The following is a 25,176-nucleotide window of genomic DNA, read 5'->3' as shown; positions in this document are numbered from 1 at the left end:
ACATCATATCATAATTCACAAAAGTGCATGCATTAATTACCATAAAATCAACAAAATCAATAAAAACCAATACAAACCCAATTTCTCCTTTTACATGGTCAGCGTTTTGCTAACTCATAGATCTAGTTTTACATTCCATTTCATCAATCCTGCTGGTCTTACTCGCCTGATTGTCTGATTTAATTGCCAAGGTGCCCAAAGGCCTGGTCCCACAACCACGTCTTCACCCTCCTCCTGAAGGTGAGGAGGGATGGTGCTGCCCTGATTTCCCCCCGGGAGTGAGTTCCACAGGTGAGGAGCCACCACTGAGAAAGCCCTGCTCCTCGTCCCCACCAGCCTCACTTGTGAGAGTGGTGGGGTCGAGAGCAGGGCCTCCCCAGATGATCTCAGAGTCCAAGCTGCTTTGGGCTGCAACTCCTCGTAGACTATGTTGGCAAGGGCTCATGGGAGTTGTAGTCACCTTTTGTTTGGTCCTGCCCTTAAGAGTCATGGGCAGACAAGAAATAAAATGCAACAGATACAGGAAGAGAGGCTTTCTTCTCCGTATTTCGAGAGGACCCGGGCCTGATTGACGGGGCTGGGCATTGAGGGGGAAGAGCATCCTTCTGGAAGAGGGGTCCCGCCTACACCGGCCATGGAATGCGCTTCGAAGCCGGCTTCCAGGCGACAAACTCCCCCCCCCCCCCCGAGAGCGCGTGAAAGCCAGCCCTTTCCGCGGCTCGTCGGCGCTCCGTGGTTTGCGCAGCCCCTCCCCTCGGGGCCCCGAACCGAGCCCAGGATTCCCTGTGGAACCCACCCACAACTGGCCACCGAATGCAGTTCCAAAGCGGTGCGGAGGAACTCCGCGGCTTGGCTGCGCGGACGGACACCCGGCTCAACCCCGGAACCAGTTGGGAGGCCCCGAGGGTGCGCACTGAGGCGCCTGCCAAGGCTTTCTTTCCAGCGCTTTGGGGGGAGTTGGCTCTCCTGGCCCCGCCACAGAGGGAGCCGGAGCGGGAAACTTCCCTTGGCCGCCTTCTTCTGCGAAGTCCCGCTGTCCCAAAGGGAGGAGGAGGAGGAGGAGGAGGAGGGTGGGCCTTCTGAAAAGGAGGGAGGGAGGGGGCGAATGGCGCGGCTCCACCTTAAGCGGCGCAGAGCAGGGAGGCTCCGGGAGGAGAAGGAAGAGGCGGAGGCAACAGCGCCTCCTTAAGCGGCTCGCGGGTCCCGCTCGGGCGGTGCTGCTGCTGCTGCTGCTGCTGGTAGAAAAAGAGGAGGAGGAGGAGGCGGCGGCGCGTGCGGCTGAAGGGAGGGGGAGCGAGGAGAGGAGGGAGCGAAGAGGGAGGAGCTCGCGCTGCCCGGACCAGCCCGCGCGCCACTGCCACTGCCGCCGCCGCCGCTCCTTTTCCTCGCGGCAGCAGCAGCGGCAGCAGCGGCAGAGGAGCGCCTCTACTTGGCGGCGCGCGCTGAGGCTAAGGCCGAGGCGGAGCGGCGCGCGGGGCCCGCGGAGCCCCCAAAGGGAGGGAGGAGGCGGCGTCGGCGGCCCTTCCCCCTCCTCCTGCTTCTCCTCCGCCTCCTCTTCCTCGGCCATGGCGGGCCCCGCTCCCCCTCCGCCGGGCCAGGAGGCGCCCCGCTACCAGGAGTGGATCCTGGACACCATCGATTCTTTGCGCTCTCGGAAGGCGCGCCCGGACCTGGAGCGCATCTGCCGCATGGTGCGCCGCCGCCACGGCCCGGAGCCCGAGCGCACCCGCGCCGAGCTGGAGAAGCTCATCCAGCAGCGCGCCGTGCTCCGCGTCAGCTACAAGGGCAGCATCTCCTACCGCAACGCCGCCCGCGTCCAGCCGCCCCGCCGCGGGGGCACGGCGGCCACGGCAGCGCCGCCCAACACCGCCAACGCCAACGCCGCTGCCCCGCAGCAGCAGCAACAGCGCCCGGCCCGCGCCTCCCCGCCCAATGCTGCCGCCGCCGCCGCGGCGCCCCGGTCTTCCCAGCGCGCAGCCCCCGCCACACAGCCACACCCGCCGCCCCCTCCGCCGCCGCCGCCGCCTCCTCCGCCTCGTCGGACCGGACGGGAGCGCCCCCCGCCGCCTGCCCCCGCCTCCTCCTCCTCGTCGTCGTCGTCTCCCTCCCCGGCGCAGGAGGAGCCCGCCCCGGTCAGCCTGCGGGAGATCGCGCGCTACTTGGGCGGCGAGGGCGGCGCCGCCGCCTCCGCCTCGCCCTCCCCGGGGCCCGGCCGGGTGACGAGGGGCCGCGCGCAGGGGCTGCTCCTGCTCCAAGAGGAGCGCCTCGACAAGAGCCGGCTGGGCGGAGGGAGTAGCGGCGGCGGGAACAGCGCCCTCGCCTTGCCCAGGGCGGACTCCAGGGGCGCGCAGGCCCGGGCGGCCGCCCCCGCCTCCTCCTCCTCCTCCAGGGCGCCCAGGAACAAGGTGAGGGGGACCCCAGGGGAGGGAGAGGGAGGGAGGGAGGGAGTGCGCGCGCAGCCCAGGAGCAGCGGGGGGGGAGTCACCGGCCGCTGGGAAGAGCCGCTTTCTTTCGCTCTCCCTCCCTCCCTCCCTCCCTCTCTCTCCTGTAAGGGAAGGGGGAGTGCCGGCGACCGCCGCCGCCCCCTCCCCTTCCTCCTCCTCCCTCGAGCGCCGCCGGCGCGAGCGCAGGTGTGCGCGTGTCTGCCTCCCTGTTCGCCGGGGAGAGAGAGAGAGAGAGAGAGGGAAGAGTTATGGGCAGCGCCCAATCACATCCTTTGGCCAACTGGAGGGGGCGCCGGGATTGGTGACTGCGTTTAAAACGGGGCAACATGCTTCCCAGAAGTATTCTGGGAAAAAGAACTCGTGTCTGTGTGTGTGTGTGTGTCTGTTGTGCGTGCGCGCGCGCCTGGAGGATTCCCAAGAGGGAAAGGGGGCGGGAGGAAGCTTGGAGGGGGCGGGAGCGAGCGCGCGGTCCTTCCAGAGGTCTTCTCGCGCGCGCGCGCGCGCCCTCTCTCTCGCCTCCCCCCCCCCCCTTTCCTCAGTCTCGCGCGTGGCCCTCCAGCTTTTTTTTGCCGTTGGGCCCAGAACAGCGCCCCTTCCTCCCCGCCACCGTGCCAGGCTCCGTATATAAACACAGACAGAACAAAGAGTCAGTCTGTCTTCGACCTAAAGGGTTCTGTGCGGGGGGAGGGGGTTGTTAGTGAGGGGAAGGGGGTGGGGAAAGGAGGAACACAAAAGGGCGAAGAAACAAAAATCATGTGCTTGCTGCTGGTCAGGATGGTGACCTGCAACCCAATCTAATAAGGAGCACAGCTGTGATCAAGGGGTGGCTAGTGAGGTCTAGTCAATAAGAAAAAAAAAAAAGGAAGCCTCCTTTTCGTTCTTTCCAGAATTTCCAAGCAAGTTTGCTTTGACAAAGCTGGGCAGAGAGATGGTGTCCAGGAAAGTTCGATGTCTCCTTAAATCTCCCTGGCTTTGGAAGAGGCCTGGGCAAACTTGCCCCCCCTCCCCAAGTATTTTGGACTTCAACTGCCACAATTCCTAACAGCCTCAGGCCCCTTCCTTTCCCCCCTCAGCCACTTAAGCTGAGGGGGGAAAGGAAGGGACCTGAGACAGGGATTGTGGGAGTTGAAGCCCAAAACAGCTGGAGGGAGTGCCTAAGTTTGGCCATGCCTGATTTGGGGGCTCCTACCCCGTTGAGGGGAGCATCAGAGCACAGGACGGTATCGCAGGGAGGCCCTTGCAGAGGCTCAAAAAGCTTCCAATCCAGAATTGCTGATTCAAACATGACCTGCCCCCAAACAAATTAGTTTAATCAGAGAAAAGAAGCTGAAGTGAGACTGATTGAAGACAATAATACTTGGACACGAATGATTGCCAATTATGATGATGATAAGGACAAGCTATGTCTCAGATTATATAGTGCAGGTGGAAGCAAAGTGGGCTTGGAAAATGAGATTTGTCATCAGTACTAATGTTACATTGTATATGTTCATTACAACGTTAGCTCAGGCATGGGCAAACTTGGGCCCGCCAGGTGTTTTGAACTACAGGTCCCACCAGGGCCGTAGCCAGAAAAAAATTTCGGGGAGGGTTGACAATTTCGGGGGGGGGGGGGGGGGGAGGGGTGAAACCTGCCTCCTAGCTCATGCTGAAGCAAAGAGCACAGCAGGGGGCAATGCAGCCTTCCATAGCCTGTAGCTCTGACCCTGTCAACCACCTCCACCAAGTCTGGCCTCCTTAATGAGAGCATTCAACACACACACACCCAACTTGGTTGCTTCACTACATCGCCTATTGCTGCAAGTAATGACAGTGTGAATAAATTGTCACTATTTGCTTGAAATAGTGCTTGCAGTTCTGGAGGGACTCTTAATTTTTTGCATCTCATAGACTTAGCATGGGGATTTGGTTAACCAGTTAAAATTCATGAGTAAACCAGGTTTTTTTAAAAAAAAATCTGAAACATTTCGGGAGGGGTTTGAACCCCTAAAACCACCCCCTCGCTACAGGCCTGGCTCCCACAATTCCTAATAGCCAGTAGGCTGTTAGGAGTTGTGGAAGTTGTAGTCCAAAACATCTGGAGGGCCCAAGATTGCCCATGCCTGGGTTAGCCCCATTGTGTTCATATATATATGACTACAATTTAAAGCAACCAAAGACCAAAGTGGGAATCATGGGGTTCTCCAGAAATCATTTGACTGCAATTCCTAGCAGTCCTATCCAGCATAGCCTGTGGTGAGGAGTGCTAGGTAGGGATTGCAGTCAAGTAACATCTAAGGGGCTGCCCTTTACCCACCTGTCTGCAGCTCCCCTAGATGAAAGTGTCAACATAAGACGAGCACAGAAAAAAGCTTGAAAGCTAAAATGTGAAGAGGAAGGGTTCGTTCCTAAATTGGGGCCTGTGGAAGCAAGAGGTGGGTTATTTTCCTTGTTCTTCCCATTTCCTCTTGTTAACATTTGTAGAAGGTTGGTGAGGAGGTCAAAGGTGAAGAGGAAGAGGAGGACGAAGAGGAAGAAGAAGAGGATGAAGTCTCCACGATGTCAGAAGGCTCAGAGGTGGCACAAGAGTATGAGGCCAACAACTACACCCGACCTGGGATTGGCCAGCTGAACGGGGACTGTAAGGACAGCAGACATGGCGGGAAAGAGATTCTGCCCAGCAGTGGCCTCAACAGAGACCTGCGCTCCCTTGAGGAGCTGCCCTTGAGCAAAGGATTGGAGCGGTCCTACCATGAAGGAAGCGGGCCATGCCACACAACAAAGGCCTCTTGGCTGGGAGAAAGTGCCTGTCGTCATCTGGGAAGTGGCAAGAAAGAGAGCAGTGCTGCCTACCAGCAGCCAGACAGAGCAGGTATGGGGTGGACAGAGAATTGTGGGTGGAAGGGGCCTGGGAGGAGGATACTGGTCAATCTGGGCTCTCCTGGAAAACCTGCAGGAGGAGCAGGAAGGAGTAAGCAGAGGGTGCTTGCGGAGAGACCCATTGGGGTGGTAAGGATCCTTGTTATGGAATATTTTTTTCTTGTTCAGTAGACTGTGGAATAGAGTCTTGAGAATTGAATAGGGTGGGGGGAGTCCACATCCCTTTGCAGATGAATAGGGGTGAACTGAAATTGGCGGGGCTGGCATAGTGGTGACCCCCAACCATAACATTGTTTTTGTTGCTACTTCAGAACAGTCATTTTCCTACTGTTATAAATCATAATATAAATATCAGATATACAAGATGTATTTTCATTCACTGGACCAAATTGGGCACAAATACCCAATGCACCCACTTGTAAATGCTAGTGGGGTTGGGGGAGGATTGATTTTGTAATTTGGGAGTTGTAGTTGCTGGGATTTATAGTTCACCTATAATCAAAGAGCATTCTGAACTCCACCAGCGATGATTTTGAACCTAATTTGCCGCACAGAACTGCCATGGCCAACAGAAAACACTGGAAGGGTTTGGTGGGCATTGACCTTGAGTTTGGGAGTTGTAGTTCACCTATATTCAGCGAGCACTGTGGACTCACGCAATGGTGGATCTGGACCAAACTTGGCACAAATACTCAATATGTGCAAATGTGAACACTGGTGGAGTCTGGGGAAAATAGACATTGACTTTTGGCAATTGTAGTTGCTGGGGTTTATAGTTCACTACAATCAAAGAGCATTCTGAACTCCACCAACGATAGAATTGGCTCAAACTTCCCACATGGAATCCCCATGACCATCAGAAAATACTTGTTTTCTGATGGTCTTTGGCAACCCTTCTGACACCTCTTCGTGACCCCCACAGGGGTCCTGACCCCCAGGTTGAAAAACACTGTTTTAGAGGCTCCAAAAACAGGGTTCACATTGCAATCAGTGGCATTTCGGATTCCCAGAGTTTGGGCTTTGTTTTATTGGCTTATCTCCAAGGGAAGAGAGGAGGAGGAGGGTCCCCAGCCACAGCAACTCTCCCAGAACTCATCATTTGTCCTCAACCAGTTTGCTTTTTACCAGTCTGGTCAAGCAAAGAATCGCTTCTTGTTTCCCTTGCTTCTCCAACATGTCCATAGAGCTAGGAAAATAGAGTGATGCTGACAACATGACTTCCGAGTTTCTTCACACCCCCTCCTCACTCAACAGAAAAGATCATACTACTAAGTCAACTTGAAACCAAAACAAGTTATTGTGTGTGCAGAGGCAATTCTAACATATTATATAAGAAATTCGTATTTTTCCACAATGGAAGTTTAAAGGCAGTGCAGAGGGGTGGGGTGGGATGTGTGTCTTACATTCTATGGCACCCTAGATTCGGTGAAATACAGTAGTTTCATCAATGAGTTGCAGTGAACTAAAATTTAAAGTACTCATATTCCTTCTTCACAACTCCAAGGGTTACTTGATGAAGCGGATTACCTAGATCCATTTCAGTCTGGTTTCATGCCTGGTAGTGGGACAGAGACAGCATTGGTCATCTCCATGGATGACATACACAGAGAACTGGACAGGGAGACTGTGTCCCTGTTGGTTTTCCTGGACCTTTCAGTGGTTTTTGATATCATTGACAATGATACCCTTCTGAGTCACTTTTCTGGGATGAGGCTTGGAGGTACTGTTTTTCAGTGGCTCCCTCTCAGAAGGTGATGCTGGGGACTCCTGTTCGACTTCTGTGGGGTTGCTCAGGGATCTGTGTTGTTCAACATATACATGAAACCACTGGGAGAGGTCATCCGGAGTTTTGGAGTGCATTGCCATCTATACGCAGATGACACCTAAACATCACTCCTTTTCACTAATTTCCAAGGAATTAGGTGGAATCCCATGGAAGTGCCTAGCATCTGTAATGGACTGGATGGGGGCAAACAAATTGAAGCTTAATTCACACAAGACAGAGGTACTCCTGGTCAGTCATAAGACAAACCTGGGAATAGAGATTCAGCCTGTTTTAGATGGGGGTCACACTCCTCCTGAAAACGCAGGTTCACAGTTTGAGAGTACTCCTGGATTCGGCTCTGAACCTGGAGGCCCAGGTATCAGCAGTGACCAGGAGTTCTTTTGCATAGTGAAAGCTAGTGTGCCAACTGCTTCAGTTTCTGGAGAAGTCGGACTTGGCCATGGTGGTACATGCCTTGGTTGCAACCTGGTTGGACTATTGTAATGCGCTCTACGTAGGGCTGCATTTGAAAAGTGCTCCGAAACTTCAGTTAGTCCAAATAGCAGTAACCAAATTGCTCACTGTGGCTGGTTACAAGGAGCAGACAACTCATCTGTTGCAACAGCTCTAGTGGCTGTTAACACATTTCCAGGCACAATTCAAAGTGCTGGTTTTGACCTGCAAAGCCCTTACAGTTCCAGTTATCCATATCATTTTCTATGAACCTGAGAGACATACAATCAGCTGGGGAATACATTCTCTCTCTCCCACCACCTGCTCAAACGTGTTTGCTGGGACCACAGGAGATGGCCTTTTCGGTGGCTACTCCCAGACTGTGGAACTCCCTCCCAAGAGAGACCAAGATGGCCCCATCCCTGCTGGCCTTCTGCCAGCAGGCACTTCGAGAAGAATAAGGGCATGCTGGTGGGAAACTGTTGATAGGATCCTGGGAGGTGGGGGAGGGTTGCGAGTTTTAAAGGCAAATTTAAGTGTATATATTATATTTTAGTCTGGTTTTTTTGCCTTAATTCTCACTGTACTATTTAATTGTTTTTTTAAATATTTGTATTGCGTTTTTTCAACTATGATTAAAGTGTGGGATTGTTCGCTTCCTTGAGTTCCCACAGGGAGAAAGGTGGGATATAAATAAAGTTAATAGTAATAATAATAATAATCTTTTCTTTTGTCAGTGTCACCAGCTGTTGCAGGTACTGATCCCTCTGTGCCCTCTTCTCCTGGGAGACCAGGCATCCAGGCAGATGGAAGACCATTCAGCTGCACGTAAGTTTTGAATGGATTAATGATTGCTGATTGATATATGCAACATATCTGCAGTCTGGAAGTCCATGCATTTGAAACAGACACACCATGACCATGACCACCCCTTGATTTTGAAATATAGAAAAGAGCACAGACTGTTTTCAGCAGTGAGTACAAGATAGTGACATCTAGAGGAGCTTATAGAATTAGCTCCTCTCTTAACTTGAACGTCTTCATGATGGCCTATCTTTATGTGATGATATTTCAGTGTTTCCCAATGTGAGCATTCCCTACAGTCTGTTGGATTACTGCTAACCTCAGTTCACCGTGCTCCAAATTCCTGCTTAAACTGTGGGTCCTGACTCCAAATAAGGTCCCCTTCGCTAAATGTTTAGGTCACAAAAATGTAGCAAAAATTAAAGGTTTATGAATGCCACCCACTTACACAAATCTGTTAGCAACAGTGTGCATTGTTTACAGTGGAGTCTGCAGAAGACGTTTCAGCTGTACTCCACAAAAAGGAAAGTCAGCCTGTTTAGCAAGCCTTGCAAATGCTGATATCTTTTCTGTAAATATTTGATTTTATACATATTTTATAATTCCTTTTACTTCGGGTCACATACAAAATCTTGAACAGAAAGGAGTCACAGGTGGAAAGTGTTTAAGAAGCGCTGGCTTAAATAACCTTCAGGTCAGTGTATTGTCATAGAAATCGTAGAACTGAAAGAAACCAGACAGGTCACCCAGTCTAACCTCCTGCCATGCAGGAACACCCAGTCAAAGCAGTCCCAACCAACCTCTGATTACAAACCTCCAGAGAAGGACACTTCACCACTCTCTGAGGCAGCAGCATATTCCACTGCTGAGCAGCTCTTACTACCAAGAAGTTCTTCCTAATGTTTGGGTGGAAGCTCTTTTCCTCCCATTTGAATCCATTGCTCCACATCCTAGTCTCTTGCCCCATCCTCAATATGACATCTTTTCACATATTTAAACATGACTTTTCGGGTCCCCTGTCAACTTTTCCAAGCTAAACATATCCAGCTCTCTCAGCTGTTCCTCAGAGCTTGGCTTCTAGACCTTTGATCATTTTGGTCACCCTTCTCTAGACATGGTCCAGCTTTCCAATATTTTTCTTGAATCTTAGTACCTAGAACTGTAATATACTTTATGTCTGATTGCTTTTGAAAACCCTTCAACAACTGCAGCTAGCATAAAATATGGCTGTGAGATTGTTACCATTGGGTGATATTGTCATATTACATGATTTATTAACTACACTATTCTCAGGCCATTTCAGCTGAGAGTGCTGTATTCAAATTCTTGTGAAGTCCTTCACATCTTCAGATTGGGATACTTGAAGGACCATATCACTTTGTTTGTACCCATATACAAAGCTTGGAAAAATTGCTTTGGCTATTAGTCATATTAGTTAGAGGGTTGGAGGAGTGTTATTGTTGTGTATCTTCAATTAATTACTGGCTTATGTTCTGACTTATGACAACCTTACAGCAGGGTTTTCCTGGTAAGATTTCTCCAGGGTGGGGCTATCTTTGTCTTCCTCTGAGGCTGAAAAAGTTGCCAAGCGAGGATTCAAACTCTGCAGAATTGTATTCCAACGCTTTAAATGATACACCACTCTGGCTCTCTTTGGAAAGTTATAGTCCTAAAAAAGTAACTTTTCTAGACTCTAATGATGTATTGCAATCTTCAGTAGAAGACTTCTTGTGGCCATTATAGCAGTTTTCAGTTGAGTTGGTCAGCCTCCACAAATAGGACATGATGGAAAGTGATATCCAAGTTTTTGAACATTCTCCTCAGAAGGACTTCCACTGTTGTGCCATTTCTCATTAGAACCTTTGTTTCTATGCTGCTGTTACAGTTTTGTGACATTTACATTTCAATTGTTTTGCACTTCAATTACACTTCCATTGTTTTATTCTTTAAAAATGTTCCTGGGAATGTAGTGGAAGATTGATACATAACATAAATAAATGTTATTTCAAGGTGGTCATAGCCTTTTATAGAAAAAAAATCTGATTGACTGAAGTGCGTTTTGTACCTTCAACATCTGGAGTGTGGAAAGCATTGAATCTGATTCACTTTCATCTTTCTTCTCTATCTCCTTGTAGCTCAGTGAAGGAGAAGCCTTCTGATCCAGTGGAATGGACTGTGAGCGATGTTGTGGATTATTTCACAGAAGCTGGATTTGCTGAACAGGCATCTGCCTTTCAAGAGCAGGTGAGGAACTCTGGGGTATGGAGGGGAAAATTTGGGGATTTATGCTCATACTAAACATTCAGTGAGATGCACAACTTTGAATCTTGGGGGGAAGGATTTCAGTGTTTTGTGAAGCAACAACTGATAATACATGTGTGCCTTACTTTCCTTGTAGACTGTTCATATGTAAAACTCAAACCAGGGTGCCTCAAAAGAGCAGTTACATTACCTTCTTACATGTAGAGAACTCGTCTTCTTGAAGCGTTTCTTTTTTAAACAATGGAAGGGCTTGTATCATATTGATATGCCACCTCACAAAATAGCACCAACATATCATATACAGTTTTGTTCATGTATCAAGCCCAATTGTGATAGTAACAACCTGCAAGCAGTCAAATCTCCCTTATGATCTCAGTTTTAAGCCCTTTAAAAAGTGGGTTACACTTCTGGAAAACAGCGGAAGTAAGTGGTTGATGATGGATTACTGTATTGATAATCTTCAACACTTTAAAAAGCATCATTCATTTTGAAAACTGAGGTCTTGAGAGATGATAGATTGGCCATGTAAGGCCTAGTTAATAGCTAAACCTAGTTGCCTTGGGTTCAGGCCCCAAGAAATTTCTGATAGTTCAAACATGGCACATCCACATCCAGTTTGATGTATGTTCACATCAGAATTTGTATTCTTCTACTTCCTCCTGCACATTCCTTCACTGAGGAAGCTCATTGGGTCCCTGTCCACTGTCCCACAGCTCTTTTCTCTTGAAAGCAGGATATTTTCTGCAGGCAGTTACCTAAGCCATAGCACTCCACACCAATCCATATGTCCTGTTGTGATCTGTATTATCTAAAACAGAGTTTCTCGAACTGTGCTCCTCCAGATGTTTTGGAATTCAGCTCCCACAATTTGTAGCTGGCTGGGATTTCTGGGAGCTGAAGTCCAAAACATCTGGAGGAGCAGAGTTTGAGAAACACAGTTGTAAAGGGCAATCTGACTTTCTTTGGGGTGGGAATCAAAAACATCTTTGAGGCTCTGCTTCAGAATTGTTCCTATTCTGTCATAGTCTTTAGGATGTTCAAAGATCTGAGCATTTTCTAAACACTGATAGGGCACTGAGCTTATTTCTGTATGTTAGCTGCTGGCAACAACCATTGGAGCTGTCAGTTTTGTCTGGTTTTGACCCCTTTCATACACATTTTAAGAATGGTGATATGGGCCTTAAGATAGGTTAAAATGCCTAAGTGGAAAAAAGTAATTGCAGTCATTTAGATACTAGAGCACCTTTCTCCCTTGCCAAATTCTCAAAGTGCAGCAAACCCTAACTTATTTGACAGATTAGTGACCGCAGTACTGTTACAAAGTGGATTGGTTGGAAAGTGGCATCTGGATTGTTGTAGCTTGCAAATGCATTTTGTCTGCCGAAAAACGTAAATAACTCACTACAATATATCGTAGTGTGTATGTGTGATTCCCTAGCAAGCTTCATAGACAAGAAGGGACAAATGAGTGGACCCCCCATCAAAGCAATGGACCATGTATGTGATTTGCAAACGTTTAAAGAGCAAATCAAAAGAGCAAGTGAGGCATCCAAAGGTGGGGGAAGCTGGCAGCATCTTAATGCTACTTTATTCAACCAGATATGGACATTCATCACTGTTTGCTAGAAAGGCTGTTGGGTAGAGCAGGGTGTTGAATTATAGCGGCGAGTCCTTGGACCTTACTCCTCTGACATGTTTTGCCCCTATTGCTTTCCCTGCAGGAGATTGATGGGAAGTCTCTGTTGCTGATGCAACGCACTGATGTGTTGACAGGCCTGTCCATCCGTCTGGGTCCTGCTCTCAAGATCTATGAATATCACATCAAAGTGCTGCAGCAGTGCCACTTTGAAGAAGATGAGGGTGATTCCTTCATGGGCTGAGGAAAATGGGCGCATTTTGTGATGGGGTGGGAAAGGGGGACATACTGAAATGTAACGTGGACTCCTCCAGCTGCTACTCTCTTAGTCATTTCAACCTCCCTCTGACTTCTTGAGAGCAAGACAATGTCAATGTAGGAAGAACAAAAACTTTAACCAGATGTGAGAGTAGGGAAGCAGAAATGATGAACACACTGGCCTTAGGCCTTTTGAACCTTGATTGACCAGAAGGGGCAGAAAGGCAAGGTTGGGAGGCCTGCAAAATCATTTTCTTCTCCTGCCCTGTATTATCTATTCCAAGCTGTTTTCACTTACCATAGTGCATTGTCTGTATTGGGAAAGGTAGGAGAGAAGTATGGTTTTGTTCTCCTCTTCCCAGCCTCAATTTAATTGAGATAGTATGTGCTTCAGCTTCCCTCTCTGCTTTCCCTGCTCCCATCACAGTAGCACTTGATGGCTGGCCATAGCTTCCCCCTTCCTTTTGCTGTGATTGACAAGACAAAAATAGAGCCTGTTGGAGGTGTCAAAAGGTTTTAATCAAATACTTTATTCTCTTTTCTGTTTGGGTAGGCTTTTCTTCCAGTTTCCATGGTCATTACCCAAAGTCAACTGCTTTTTATTATTATTTCTTCCTTCCCATTTGAAAAAAATATAAATATTTAAACTGGAAAAAATACCTGATTGGTTTAATAATCCCAGAACTGTCAGTTTTGTTGAAAAGGTTAACAGGATATGCATTTAAGGGATAGATGTGTGCATGTAAGGAAGGTGGAAGTTCTGCATTCTGCTTGTGAGGAAGGAGTGTCATCTGGTGGTGTTGGTAATCAAATGTTTGATTTTTTTCAAGGGAAAGGGCTAGAAAGAGGGGTATAAAGCCCATTCTGCCTACTCTTGAAGGAATTCTGAGAAATCCTGAGGAATTCTGACAGCTTCCAGTTTTGCAATTGACTGGAGAGTTAAAGTCAATTAACCAGAATGATGACAGAAGGAATTATAATTGTCACATACACAAATACACAGCTCAGGTAGTACTCTTACATAGCAGCTATAGCAGTCCACATCATCATCATTATAAATGCTTTGTTTTTTTAATGAGTGGGAAGGACAACTGGTCAGGAACCTTATTCTCTGTGAAGGAAACAAATAGGTGGTAGGTTTTGTTACCTAGGAATGAGCCTCCTTTTTTCACTCTAGTCAGAGTCATGAAGGTAGGTCATAGGAATATGAGGTGCTGGTGCAGCATCCATAGTAAAATGTGTTCCTTGGCAAACAGCTTGTAATAAAACTGTTCTGTTTGCTGAGGAAATACCTGGTAATCAAATTAATGTGAAGCTAATATAACTGCAATAGCTTTGCATAAAGAATGCTAAGAATCAAAACTTCGCTGAGGGTGCTGACAACTCTTGTTTATCAGATATTGGAGCCATATAAAGACCTTCATTTCCCAAGGGTTTCTTGTTTGGGAGCTGTGACAGATGAAATCTGAAACTGGTTTAAATATGAGATGTAGACAGGCCTTTACTATAATGTGATAATTTATGGAGTGGGCAGTTCACCTGCCCTGCTCTATTGTTCACAGAACACCCAGAATTTTATGTATCTAAGATACCTCTTCCCTATGCATTCCTAGAAGAGTGCAGAGGTAAATAGGACACACACTAAATTTATGTTTTCATTTTTTTTCTTTGGAACCAGGAGGGCTAGAAACCTGCTGTTTTAAATTTGAAATCAGAGGTTCTCAATGTTGTAGCACAAAAGTGCCTCAGGGGCTTACATACTGTCTGCATGTTGCCCCCTATTGCACTAGACCCTATTATTTTGTCCAGAGCTGGGAATAAAAAAACAAGATTTTTGGGTTCTAACATGTCTTACCCCATGTATTTATTCTTTGCATTAGCACTCAGTTGTCCAAGGACAATGGTAGGGGGTGAGATACACTGTATGCACCAGAGTGGGTGGCTAGTGCAGGTGGATCTTTGCTTTCATTTTGTCAGTGGTGGGACTGTTGAACTGAACATCTCTTTCAGTACACTATTGTTGACTAGACAGGATGAGAAAAGGAAGAAGAAGCAATGGGTGCATTAATGGTTTGTTTGTGCCAAAATTTAACCACAGATTATAAAGGGGTTTTGAAAATAATTTTATTTTCTAATTCTGGTTGTCATGTATGGCCAGTTAACCTGGACCTGTGTTAGGGCAGGAGAAAGCAAAGTATGGCTCTCCAAATGTTGCCAAACTGCATTTCCCATTGGTGAGAAGTGCAGGGAATTGCAATTCAATCAGCATCTAAAGAGCTGCACTTTGGCCTTCCTGGATTCAGTCCTCTGCCCGCCTTAATCTGGTTCTCTCATCCAGATTTCAATTAAATGGGTGAATTCAGACAGTGCTAAGTTCCTTTGTAAGCCCCAGATAGAAGTACATTGTGTTTCTTATCCTGAAGATTTTAGTGTAGGGAAAACGCAAGATGAAGCTTTGCAACACAAACAGGATTGACAGAACTCGTGAAAGAGCCAATACAGCTTCTAGGATTAGGCACCAATTTTTCACAGATGTTCTGTGGGGTAGCCTAACCTATGCTGGTTTCAAAACTCTTAGTAAAGTAAGTTCTCTGCGTGTTGAACTTTAACAGGCTTATATCATGTCTTTAGATCATAACAGCTCTTGGAAATGTGGAAGGAGAGATAGCCCCAACAAAGAACATGCTACATTGTCACTTGGGCATGTAGCAAATAGTTCACATTGCTTAATACAGCATGCTTTAAATATTCAGAAAATTGCATCTTACAGTGGGCAATATGTAAATTTTTGGTGTGTAGACCTCTAAGTAAAGGTAGATAAACACCAAATGCTTAGGAATCAATATGTGAGGAGGAAGAAATGGCAACATTTTAAATTCAGTGCCTGATCAGAAACTGCTGCATCACTTTGGGTGATTTGCCGTCCAACACGGATTTGCTACAAAAAAATCTGCCTTTACTCTGATGGAGTGGTGAAAGCTAGGTGCTGGGGCTCCTAGGATCACGCACTACCTCTCCTGTACAGTTGTTGATTGACTGAGTTAGAAGAAATTCCCCCAAACAGTTTTAAACTTGGGTTTCAATTGGCGAGCAAAATCACAAAGGCCTCTTGAAGCCATGTTTCATATAAGAAGTTGCAGAAGTGGGCTGCTGTAGAGGAAGGGAGTGAATGATGAAGCCAGCAGGGCACGTGGTGAAATATGAAACTCAGTGTGCTTATACATAGTAAGAAAAACATTTCATGAAACAAAGAGGGCCTATATTCCCATCTGAAGAAAACATAGGTGGCGGTGATTTTAAAAAGAAATATACATCTTTCAAATAGACTGCATGTAAATTCCCATCTATGCTTCAGGTTGCCCTTTTGCTAAAGGCCTGTCTGGTCCAGTTTCCAGATTGTTGAGCAAGGTAACCATAGGAAACCTCGAGCAGGACAAGGGCATATTTGCACCCTCATCCACCTGTTCCTTAGCCACTGGTGTCCACAGTAGGAGAGAAGATGCAGTCTTCATTCCTGGAAGCCATCAGTAACTGCCCCTATTAGAAATTACATAGAATAAAAATAACTCGGGGCTTGGACCCTCTTGTTTTTGGTGATGATAGCTGTCCCACACTTGCTTCCTCAGCTAGAGTTCGTGTTAAGTTTCAACAATGTTTTCTCCCATGTAGGACTTCTACCTATAAGTGGCTTGTCTGAATTTTTGTGCCTCTATCTACCTTTGCTATTTTCAGTGCCATTAGTATTTAAGAATTAAATAAAAGGAAGGAGAGTGAAAAGAAGAAACAACAGCACCTTTATGGCTATTTGGTTTTAATTTTGTTTGTGCTTTTGTGGATATAAACCCATTTCTTCAGATGAAGTACTGAATAATAATAAATGTTCAGATAAAAAGCATGTTTACATAGTTGTTGGAGTGGAATAAGACTGCATCCAAAGTGGTTTATGCCCACAAAAGCTAATACAAAAAAACAAATCAAAAAACAAAACCCTAGTTATTTTTAATACTGTTATGTTCCTTTTCTTTATTTTCTTCTTTTTATGCAGCAAGAAATTAATGTGGCTACTTTTTTTTAAAGTAGTCTGTCCTCCATATCCATGAATTCTTCACCCATGAACTCGCCTATCCACAGCTTTTCTTTTCAGATTTTTATGTTACTCTATATCTCCTCCATTTTGTATTATATTTGTTCAAATTGATTAAGCTTACTTCCATTTTTATTATTTTTACCCAATTTTGAACCATTGTTATAATTGAAACAGCTTGAAAACATTCTCCCTCACAAATCTGAAAGGCAAGCCTTGATTTTGCCATTTTATATTAGGGGTTCCATTTTATTATTTCACTGTATATAATGGGATTGAGCATCCACGGATTTTTGTATCTGCTGCAGGTCCTGAAACTAAACCCTAGTGGAATCAAGGGCCCATTGTATAGTATTTAAGAAGACATGAGTATTGAGGTGGGATTTTAAAAAGGGATCCTTTCAGAACAAGAGGCATTGATTTAGCTTCTGGCACTCAAGAGGTATAGAAAGTGAAGGTTGCTTACCTGTAAACATGTTTTCCCGAGTGACCACCTGTGGATTTGCACCTATGGTAATTCCTGCGCGCGCGCAGGCAGCATCAGACATTCTCGAGACTCTCATAAACCGTTAGCTAAGCCACGCCCACCTCCGAGTACATAAATAGCCCCAAGTGGAGCTAACGGTCAGTTCTTCCGCCGCATTAAGCAGACAGAAATCCTGAGCATGACGTAGCGGGGAGGTCGGGCGGGCTGTGCAAATCCACAGGTGGTCACTCGGGAAAACATGTTTACAGGTAAGCAACCTTCACTTTCCCCTCGTGACCACCTGTGATTTGCACCTATGGTAATAGACTAGCGAGCTGCTAACCTTGGATGGTGGGCGTCATGCCACAGCTGAAAACAGAACTGCTCTCCCGAAGGCAGCATCCTTCTTAGACAATATATCAAGCTTGTAGTGCTTCACGAAAGTCAGAGGTGTAGACCAGGTCGCCGCTCTACACACTGCGTCGATTGGAACCCCTTTCATGAAGGCTGTTGTCGTAGCAACTGCTCTTGTTGAATGTGCTTTGACCTGTAATGGTAAAACTTTTCCAGAATTACGGTAAGCCATATGGATAGCCAATACAACCCATTTTGAAAGTCGTTGTGATGATACTGGTAAACCTACAGTATCTTTCCGGTAAGTAACAAATAATCTTGGTGACTTCCGTGTTTTTGCTGTCCTATCTACATAGTAAGCTAATGCTCTACGAACATCCAATAAATGCAACGCCTTTTCTAAAGGCGTCGTAGGATTTTGGAAAAAAGCCGGCAACACGATCTCTTGGGACATATGAAAAGTACTAGCTACCTTGGGCAAAAAGGCCACATCTGTCCTAAGGACCACTTTATCCTTATGCATCCGCATATAAGGATCATCGCACCGTAGTGCCCATAATTCACCTACTCTCCTAGCAGATGTTATTGCTACCAAAAAGGCCGTTTTCCACGACACAAAGGAGATATCTGCTGTTGACAATGGTTCAAAGGGATGTTTGGTTAAAACCGTGAGCACTAACTCTAAGCTCCACGGCGGGGCCACTGGGGCAACTGCAGGCCTTATATTCTTTGCTCCTTTCAAAAACCAAGAAATTAAAGGGTCTTTGAAACAAGATGGTAAACCAGCCTTTCTTCTATACCAGGATAAAGCTGCAAGATAACATTTTAATGACGAAATTGAAAGGCCCGAGTCCATTAAGGACATCAAAAAATCCAAAATGAATGAAGTGGATGCTTTAATTGGTTCTACACCCCTCTCCTGGACAAATTTTGTGAACCGTGACCATTTATAAGTGTACGATCTCTTTGTTGACCGTCTATGAGCAGCTTCTAAAACTGCTTGTACTGGTTGAGATAGAGTAATATTAGCAGTCATTGACTCGGAAATATTCTCCAAGCCATCAGTTTCAGGGTCTGAACATCTGGATAAAGGACCAAATTGTTCTGCGTTGACAGCAGGTCCTTCCTGTCCGGAAGACGCATGAATACTCTTCGTGACATTTGCAGTAGCAGGGAAAACCAAGGCTGCCGAGGCCACCATGGGGCTACTAAGATTCCTTGAGCTCTGTCTTGGAACATTTTCGACACCACACGGAGCAGCAGGGGAATTGGGGGGAGGGCGTAGACCGTTGTGCTCCCCCAGTCCTGCAGAAACGCATCTCCCAGACAATTGCACAGTGCAGTCCGGCTCAGCCGTGCACAGAACATCTCGCATTGTGCGTTCTCTGGCGATGCAAATAGGTCTAATTTCGGCCAGCCCCATGCTCGAAACAGAATCGATGTCACTTCTCTGTTCAACATCCATTCGTGGTGTTGCAAAGGTGACCTGCTTAGGTCGTCTGCCAGTACATTTTGTACCCCCGGCAGATGAATGGCCATTAAATGTATGCCTCTGTCTATGCACCAGTGCCATATCTTCAACGTTAATGCTAGTAATGTTGTGGAATGAGTCCCTCCCTGCTTGTTTATATAAAACATTACTGTGGTATTGTCTGTTACTAGTTGGACATTTTGATTTACGAGAAGCAGCTGGAATGCTTTTAATGCCTTCTCCACAGCAAGTAACTCCAACAGATTTATGTGTGACTTTGACTCTTGCTCTGTCCACCTGCCCTGGGCGGTAAGGCCCTCCACATGGGCACCCCAACCTTTGAGTGAGGAATCTGTTGTTAAGACTGCCGTCGGTTCTGGTTGTCGAAAAGATAGGCCAGCACAAACGTTGTGTTGGTCCGTCCACCACAGCAGGGATCGGCGGATATCCCCAGGAAGGGAAAAACGGGCATTGGGGTTGTGATGTAAGAGTTTGAAAACCGACAGGAACCATGACTGCAGGGGCCTGATATGCAACCTCGCATGTGGTGTTACTCCCGTGGTTGAAGCCATGTGACCTAGTATTTTTTGGATATGTTTTACTTTTATTCTGTCTTGTTTTACTGTTTGTAGAATTAGAGTTTGTAGGTTCTTGAACCGGTCTTCGGGAAGAAACGCCTTCTGCACTTCTGAATCCAGCATGGCTCCAATGAATTGTATTCTCCTCGCCGGGTCGAGGTGGGATTTTTCCCAATTCACTATTAGACCTAGGGACTGGAGAAAATACAATGTTTTTCTAATGTCGTTTTCCAATCTACACCTAGACCTAGCCACCAATAACCAATCATCAATGTACGGGTATATCGTTATCCCAGCTGTGCGGAGATATGCCGCTATTACAGCCATACACTTTGTGAAAACCCGTGGTGCTGTTGCTAGCCCGAAGGGAAGCACTTTAAACTGGTATGCCTGGTTGTCAACCATAAAAGCCAGATATCTATGATGGTCTTAATTGAAATATGGAAATAAGCGTCTTTTAAGTCTGTTGTTGCAAACCATACATTTTTATTCAGTAAAGGTAAGAGTACTTTCAATGAAACCATTCTGAACTTCTTAGGGACGATATACTTGTTAATGTTACGTAAATCGAGAATGGGGCGTTGACCACCACCTTTCTTAGATACCAAGAAATATTTTGAAAAAAAGCATCTATTATATTCAAATGGATGTACATGGGAAATCGCCCCTTTCTCCAACAACTTATTAATTTCATCTAACAATGGGCCAGAGGACGAAGTCGACCTCACATGGCCAACAGGAGGCAGTTTTCCGAATTCAATACTGTAACCGTTTCTAATTATCTCTAAAACCCAGGCATCTGAAGTAATATTACCCCAAACATCATAAAAAGGGGTCAAACGTGACCCAAAACATGGTGAACCCTGTTGACCTAGGTCATAGGTCCGGTTAGGAGAACATGCAACATTTATTAATACACCAAGTGGCGAACAAACATCAACCAAAGAAATAGATCCCTCTGGCAATACTGTTTCTGAAATATCATGTGAGCGAATGTCAAAAACGCTGCTTGTTGCCCCCTGAACGGTTAGGCTTGTTCTGGTAAGGCTGGAAACGATTCTTCGTTCCATAGACTTGTCTTCCCTGTGTAAAGGGTTTGTTATTTTGGAAGTTTCGTTGACGTTGTTGCCCATTATAGTAGTTACCAGGGTATCTCCTGTAATAAGGTTGTTGCCATCTTGGTTTTTGTTGGTAATTTGAATGACGTGGAAAACCATAGATCTGCATCTCTCATCTGTTAATGGATTAAACAGGTCACTCTCATTCATTGGGAGATCCTCGGCAAGAGTGCGCCCATCCTCCGACAAAGATGACGCTCTTAACCAGGCATGACGTCTGATCGCCGTCGCGGTCGCAAATATTTTTCCAGATGTGTCTGCCAAATGTTTAGCGAAATCCTTCTGAAATTTCGCTAACAGCAAAGACTCCGTTTGGTAGGCCTTCGGCAGGCGTCGTTCATTCTGAGGTAGCAAGTCTATATAGGGACACATCTTGTTCCATAAAAATGTTTGATAAGCAGACATATAAGTGGCATAATGTGCCATCCTTGTAATTAGTCCTGCGGCTATATGAGCCTTCTTTCCCAATGTATCTATCTTCCTACCTTCTTTGTCAGAAGGTGCAGTTTTTTTAGATTTTTTTCCTTGGCCAACCTCTGCTACAACTGTGTTGGGTATAAATGGTTTATAGACCCAATCAGCAGTAGATAGATCCAGTCTGTAAAGGTTATCCACTCTCCTAGGTATAGCTGGTGCCGACACAGGAGACCCTTCTGGTACCTTTGTAAGCTTTAGAAGATATGGCAATACTGGTAGTGTGGTATTATTTGTTGCCTCTTGCTGATCTGCCGGGAACATAGGATCTTCTACTGGTTCCGGTGGTTTTGGGTTAGGAAGATCTAGCGCTTTAATCAATCTAGTTAACATCGCTGTAAATTTAACAATATCATCATTAACATTAGACGCAGGACCTTTCCGTCTTGCATCATCATGTGTTGTTAATTCATCATGTGATGTATCTGTCATGTCCATCTGCTCCGATAAAGGGGCTTCATTGTCATCATCTTGCTCTGACAGTGGTTCATCTATCAATGCCACATCACCTGAAACTGAAGGTAAATGCCCGCGTGCCCTTGCAACCCTGGGCTCATGAGGTCTCATATCCACGCCATTTGGAATGTTGGCATTTTGCCAGTGATAAGGAGGTGGGAACCCTCCAGGTGGGAAACCTCCATAAAAGATAGGGCCTTGTGGTGTCATTTGCCAGAAACCCCCTTGAGGGAGCCCTTCTCTCATCTCTCCTCGTGAGCAGGAAGGTGAATGGGAGCAGCCTCTTACTTCCTTGTCAGTGTGCGTCCTGTTTCGTCTACTCCTTCCCCTTTGGCATCTCTTCTTTGCTCTGGGAGGGGAGGAATCTGAGGAGGAGCCTGAAGAGGGGCCGGAGGTGCTCTTCGACGCCGAGCGTTCCCGGCGCCGATGCCCTCCTAACTTCTCTCCCCCAGCGTCAGCCGCACGGCGCGAGGGGGCTTTCGCCCGGCTCCACACAATGCGATCGTCCTCCTTAGCCGAGGAGGGGCCGGGTGCATGGGAGGGGTCAGTGGGAGGAGCTTGGCCCGGCTCCTCCCTTGAGGCCGCGGCGAAGACCATGGGAGCAGCCGGCGCCGATAGCGTCGGCATCGGGGGAGTGGTTTGGCTCTCCCTCGCCTCTTGCGCATGCGCCATTCGTTGCTTTGCCGATCCCGGCTCCGTGTCCCTCAGGGACGTATGCGAAGGAGTGGAACCCTCTCCCATGGACGTCTCCTTAGCGCTCGCTGGCTGTTTCGGCTCAGCATGAGCGATTATCTTTTTGGCTGGAATAAGCATTAAGCTTGGGGCCTTTTCCTTGGTTTTTTTTAGCTTTCTTCGGCCGCGCCTTTACAGCGGAAGACGATGACTCAGGTAAGTTCTTTTCGTTCGCTACGCCCTCATCGCCATTTTGCCGCTTCGTAGGCAATGGTGGAAGAAGTGCCTGCTCATAAAGAGCTGCTTTAAGACGAATCTCCCTCTTCTTCCTCGTTTGAGGCGTGAAGAGTTGGCAAATGTTACATTGTTGATGCATATGCTCTTCGCCAAGGCAAACAATGCACAGAGAGTGCGCGTCATTATCTGGGAAGTTAGATTGACAAGCCGTACAACGTTTAAAACCCGTTGTATGAGACATCTTCAGTCCCACAAACACTTCTCTATTAATTGAAACTAAGAGTCTCAATCTCTGACTGCCTGAATGCGGCGGTTAAAGAGAACTGACCGTTAGCTCCACTTGGGGCTATTTATGTACTCGGAGGTGGGCGTGGCTTAGCTAACGGTTTATGAGAGTCTCGAGAATGTCCGATGCTGCCTGCGCGCGCGCAGGAATTACCATAGGTGCAAATCACAGGTGGTCACAAGGGAAAACAGTACTGCCTGCAGCCACAACTTGCCTCCAAAATCCAGGATATTTCTCTGTAGTATTTGTTTTAGAAGACACACATATATCCATTGCTTATGGCTGAAACAACCATGCTGCCCTTTAATGTGTGCCTTGTGACAAAGGGGTTGCCAAATTTGTCATCTAGGAGAAAACAAGGATTTGCAGCTTTTCAAATAGTAAGTAAAAACAAATGTTTGGGGAAATGATGGAGATGTAAGAATTCTCTGTATTGTGGCGCTATTGTCGATTCAAGACAAAAACACGGAAAGACTGTCCAATGAAGTATCTGTGTTTACTATTTTGGGTACCACACACATTCATACGATAAGATTATCTCTCCTGAATCATCCTCAACCAATGTTGCCACCTGGCACGCTAGCTGTTGAAAATGAGATTTATAGTCCTGACATGGTAGGATGGCTACCAACTGGGAAAACTGCATGTTCATAGGAATCTTTCTGGGTACCAAAATTCAGAATCCGAAAATATGGGGAAAGGACATTAGCTTTGAGTAGCTAGCAGCCTTCCTTGTGTGTAGAGCAAATAAAAGCAGTAGATTGGGATAGTTTTTATCAATATAAGAGCACTTACGAAACAACTGTGCATGGTAGGTGGCTGAAAACTAGGAATCCTGTTCACCTCTCCCAAGTAACAATGTTCTGAGTTGCCTGCCTCCTAGGTCTGTTCTGTAACATGGCCCTGGAAAACTGAAATGCCCAGACTGCCTGGCTGGAAAATTCTAAATAGAAGTGATTCCACTCTTAGATGGAGGTTCATAATAAAATCAAACAGCATCATGACTTTTCAGGGTGTTAGAAGAGAATGGTTATGTTTGTGTGCCTGAAGCTTCAAAGAGAAGACTGGGAGAGCATTTTAAATCCTCCATCATGCTGGTCTTTTTGAGTTTTTAAGCTATGGAGCTTGCAGATGAGGTCAACTTTGAGCTTTGCAATTATTTTTCCCCTATACTTGACAAATTGTCAACTGCTCATTGTGCCAGAGTGTTTGCTTTTGGCAACACAACACCATACACAGGGTGAGTCGGGAGGAAAATTTGGGTTACACGATCACTGGTAACTTCTGGCTCTTCTAAGATGATTCATCTGCTAAAGTGTAGGACCAGTTGCTCTTGCTGGAATCTTAGATTTCAAGCACTGCAGGGACGCATGACTCTTGCCACAAGTTGGTAAAATATTAAATCTTAGGTATGTTGGGGTACAAAAGAAAAACCCCTGAGGATGGAAATATCCTGTATGCTTCCCAGGATCTAGAAAATAGTAGTGGTAGTGAGAATAGTGAGAACTCAAAAGTTACTTCCTGCCACAACAACGATCCCATCTGAAGGTTTTGATAGACTCCATGTTTGCAGGTCACTAGATCTTATGTAAAGTTTGCCAAATGTGCAAGATCCTGTAAAGTAGATGTTCATAATCTCCCCCCCCCCCCCCCCGCCCAAGTGTTGCACAAAATAAAGTTAATGCCTTGCAGTATAAAACAGAAGAGATAGCTTGAAGAGATAAGCATGATTGAGGCATGGAGGACTTCAAGCTACTGTCATTCCACCTCCTGGCTCCAGGTTAGCTTCAGAGTAGGAGCACTGGTGAGCAACCAGGAAGATCTAGTCTCCAAAATCCTTCAGCACCCATCTCCCCCACCTCTCTCTGGACTGCAGCTGTGCTTACATCTACTAGGGCAAGGCAGGGGGTGGTTGGGAGAGAACTCTTGGGGATCTTGCAATGCTCCTGATGTTCTTGGGCTGCAACTTCTAACCAATATGGAAAATGGCGTGGAATGCTGGGATCTGGAGTCCAATGTCTGGAGGGCTGCATGACCTACTGTTCTATGTAGCATGCAGAGGTCACATCTTTGAAATGCTGCCCTAACTTGATTGCATACCAGCCTAACAGAATAATGAGAACTATGTCAGCAAGCCCTGATTTGCTCTTTTGAGCAAATAATCCTGATGGTCATTGGCTTGTAGTTGGCAGAGGACAGGCCAAAAGGACGAGGCACATCCATCTTCTGTGCTGCAGAAAACAAGGACTGCAAGTGCATAGTTGGTGGGCTAATTTAAGTTCTCTATGCTTCAAGTCACGCTGCAAATTTAAAACCAATTTAAGGAATCCAGAACAATAGGCTAGTGTGTTCACAATTTTAAAATGTACAGTTTATAAAGCTGAAATTACAGAATTGGAGAAGACGACTGTAATATTCAACTCGGACAGTAAATGGCTGGTATTAAAGTGTATCTGCTAAGGAGCCAGTTCTATCCTGGGTAAAATTGGATAAAATCAG

At 46.5% G+C, this 25,176-nt stretch overlaps 1 protein-coding gene across 1 annotated transcript; it reads left to right on the top strand.

Moving 5' to 3' along the window:
* Positions 1 to 1,104: 1,104 nt before the first annotated feature.
* SAMD1 (sterile alpha motif domain containing 1) lies at positions 1,105 to 23,163 on the top strand. The gene is made up of 5 exons (XM_060764896.2): positions 1,105 to 2,405; positions 4,908 to 5,295; positions 8,259 to 8,349; positions 10,461 to 10,569; positions 12,309 to 23,163. The coding sequence occupies exons 1-5, from the start codon at positions 1,566 to 1,568 to the stop codon at positions 12,465 to 12,467; spliced, it is 1,587 nt and encodes a 528-aa protein (XP_060620879.2). The 5' UTR covers positions 1,105 to 1,565; the 3' UTR covers positions 12,468 to 23,163.
* The last annotated feature ends 2,013 nt before the right edge of the window (positions 23,164 to 25,176 follow it).

This window comes from Anolis sagrei, chromosome 2, assembly GCF_037176765.1.
Source record: "Anolis sagrei isolate rAnoSag1 chromosome 2, rAnoSag1.mat, whole genome shotgun sequence".
Taxonomy (NCBI): Eukaryota; Metazoa; Chordata; class Lepidosauria; order Squamata; family Dactyloidae; genus Anolis; species Anolis sagrei.
Note: the sequence above shows the minus strand (reverse complement) of the source record. Positions and strands in the feature narration are given on the sequence as shown.

Coding starts and splice junctions, on each gene's coding strand:
- SAMD1 (XM_060764896.2), top strand. CDS start 1,566: ATGGCGGGCCCCGCTCCCCCTCCGCCGGGCCAGGAGGCGCCCCGCTAC. Junction 5,296..8,258: donor CCAGCAGCCAGACAGAGCAG/GTATGGGGTGGA, acceptor TTCTTTTGTCAG/TGTCACCAGCTGTTGCAGGT. Junction 8,350..10,460: donor GGAAGACCATTCAGCTGCAC/GTAAGTTTTGAA, acceptor ATCTCCTTGTAG/CTCAGTGAAGGAGAAGCCTT.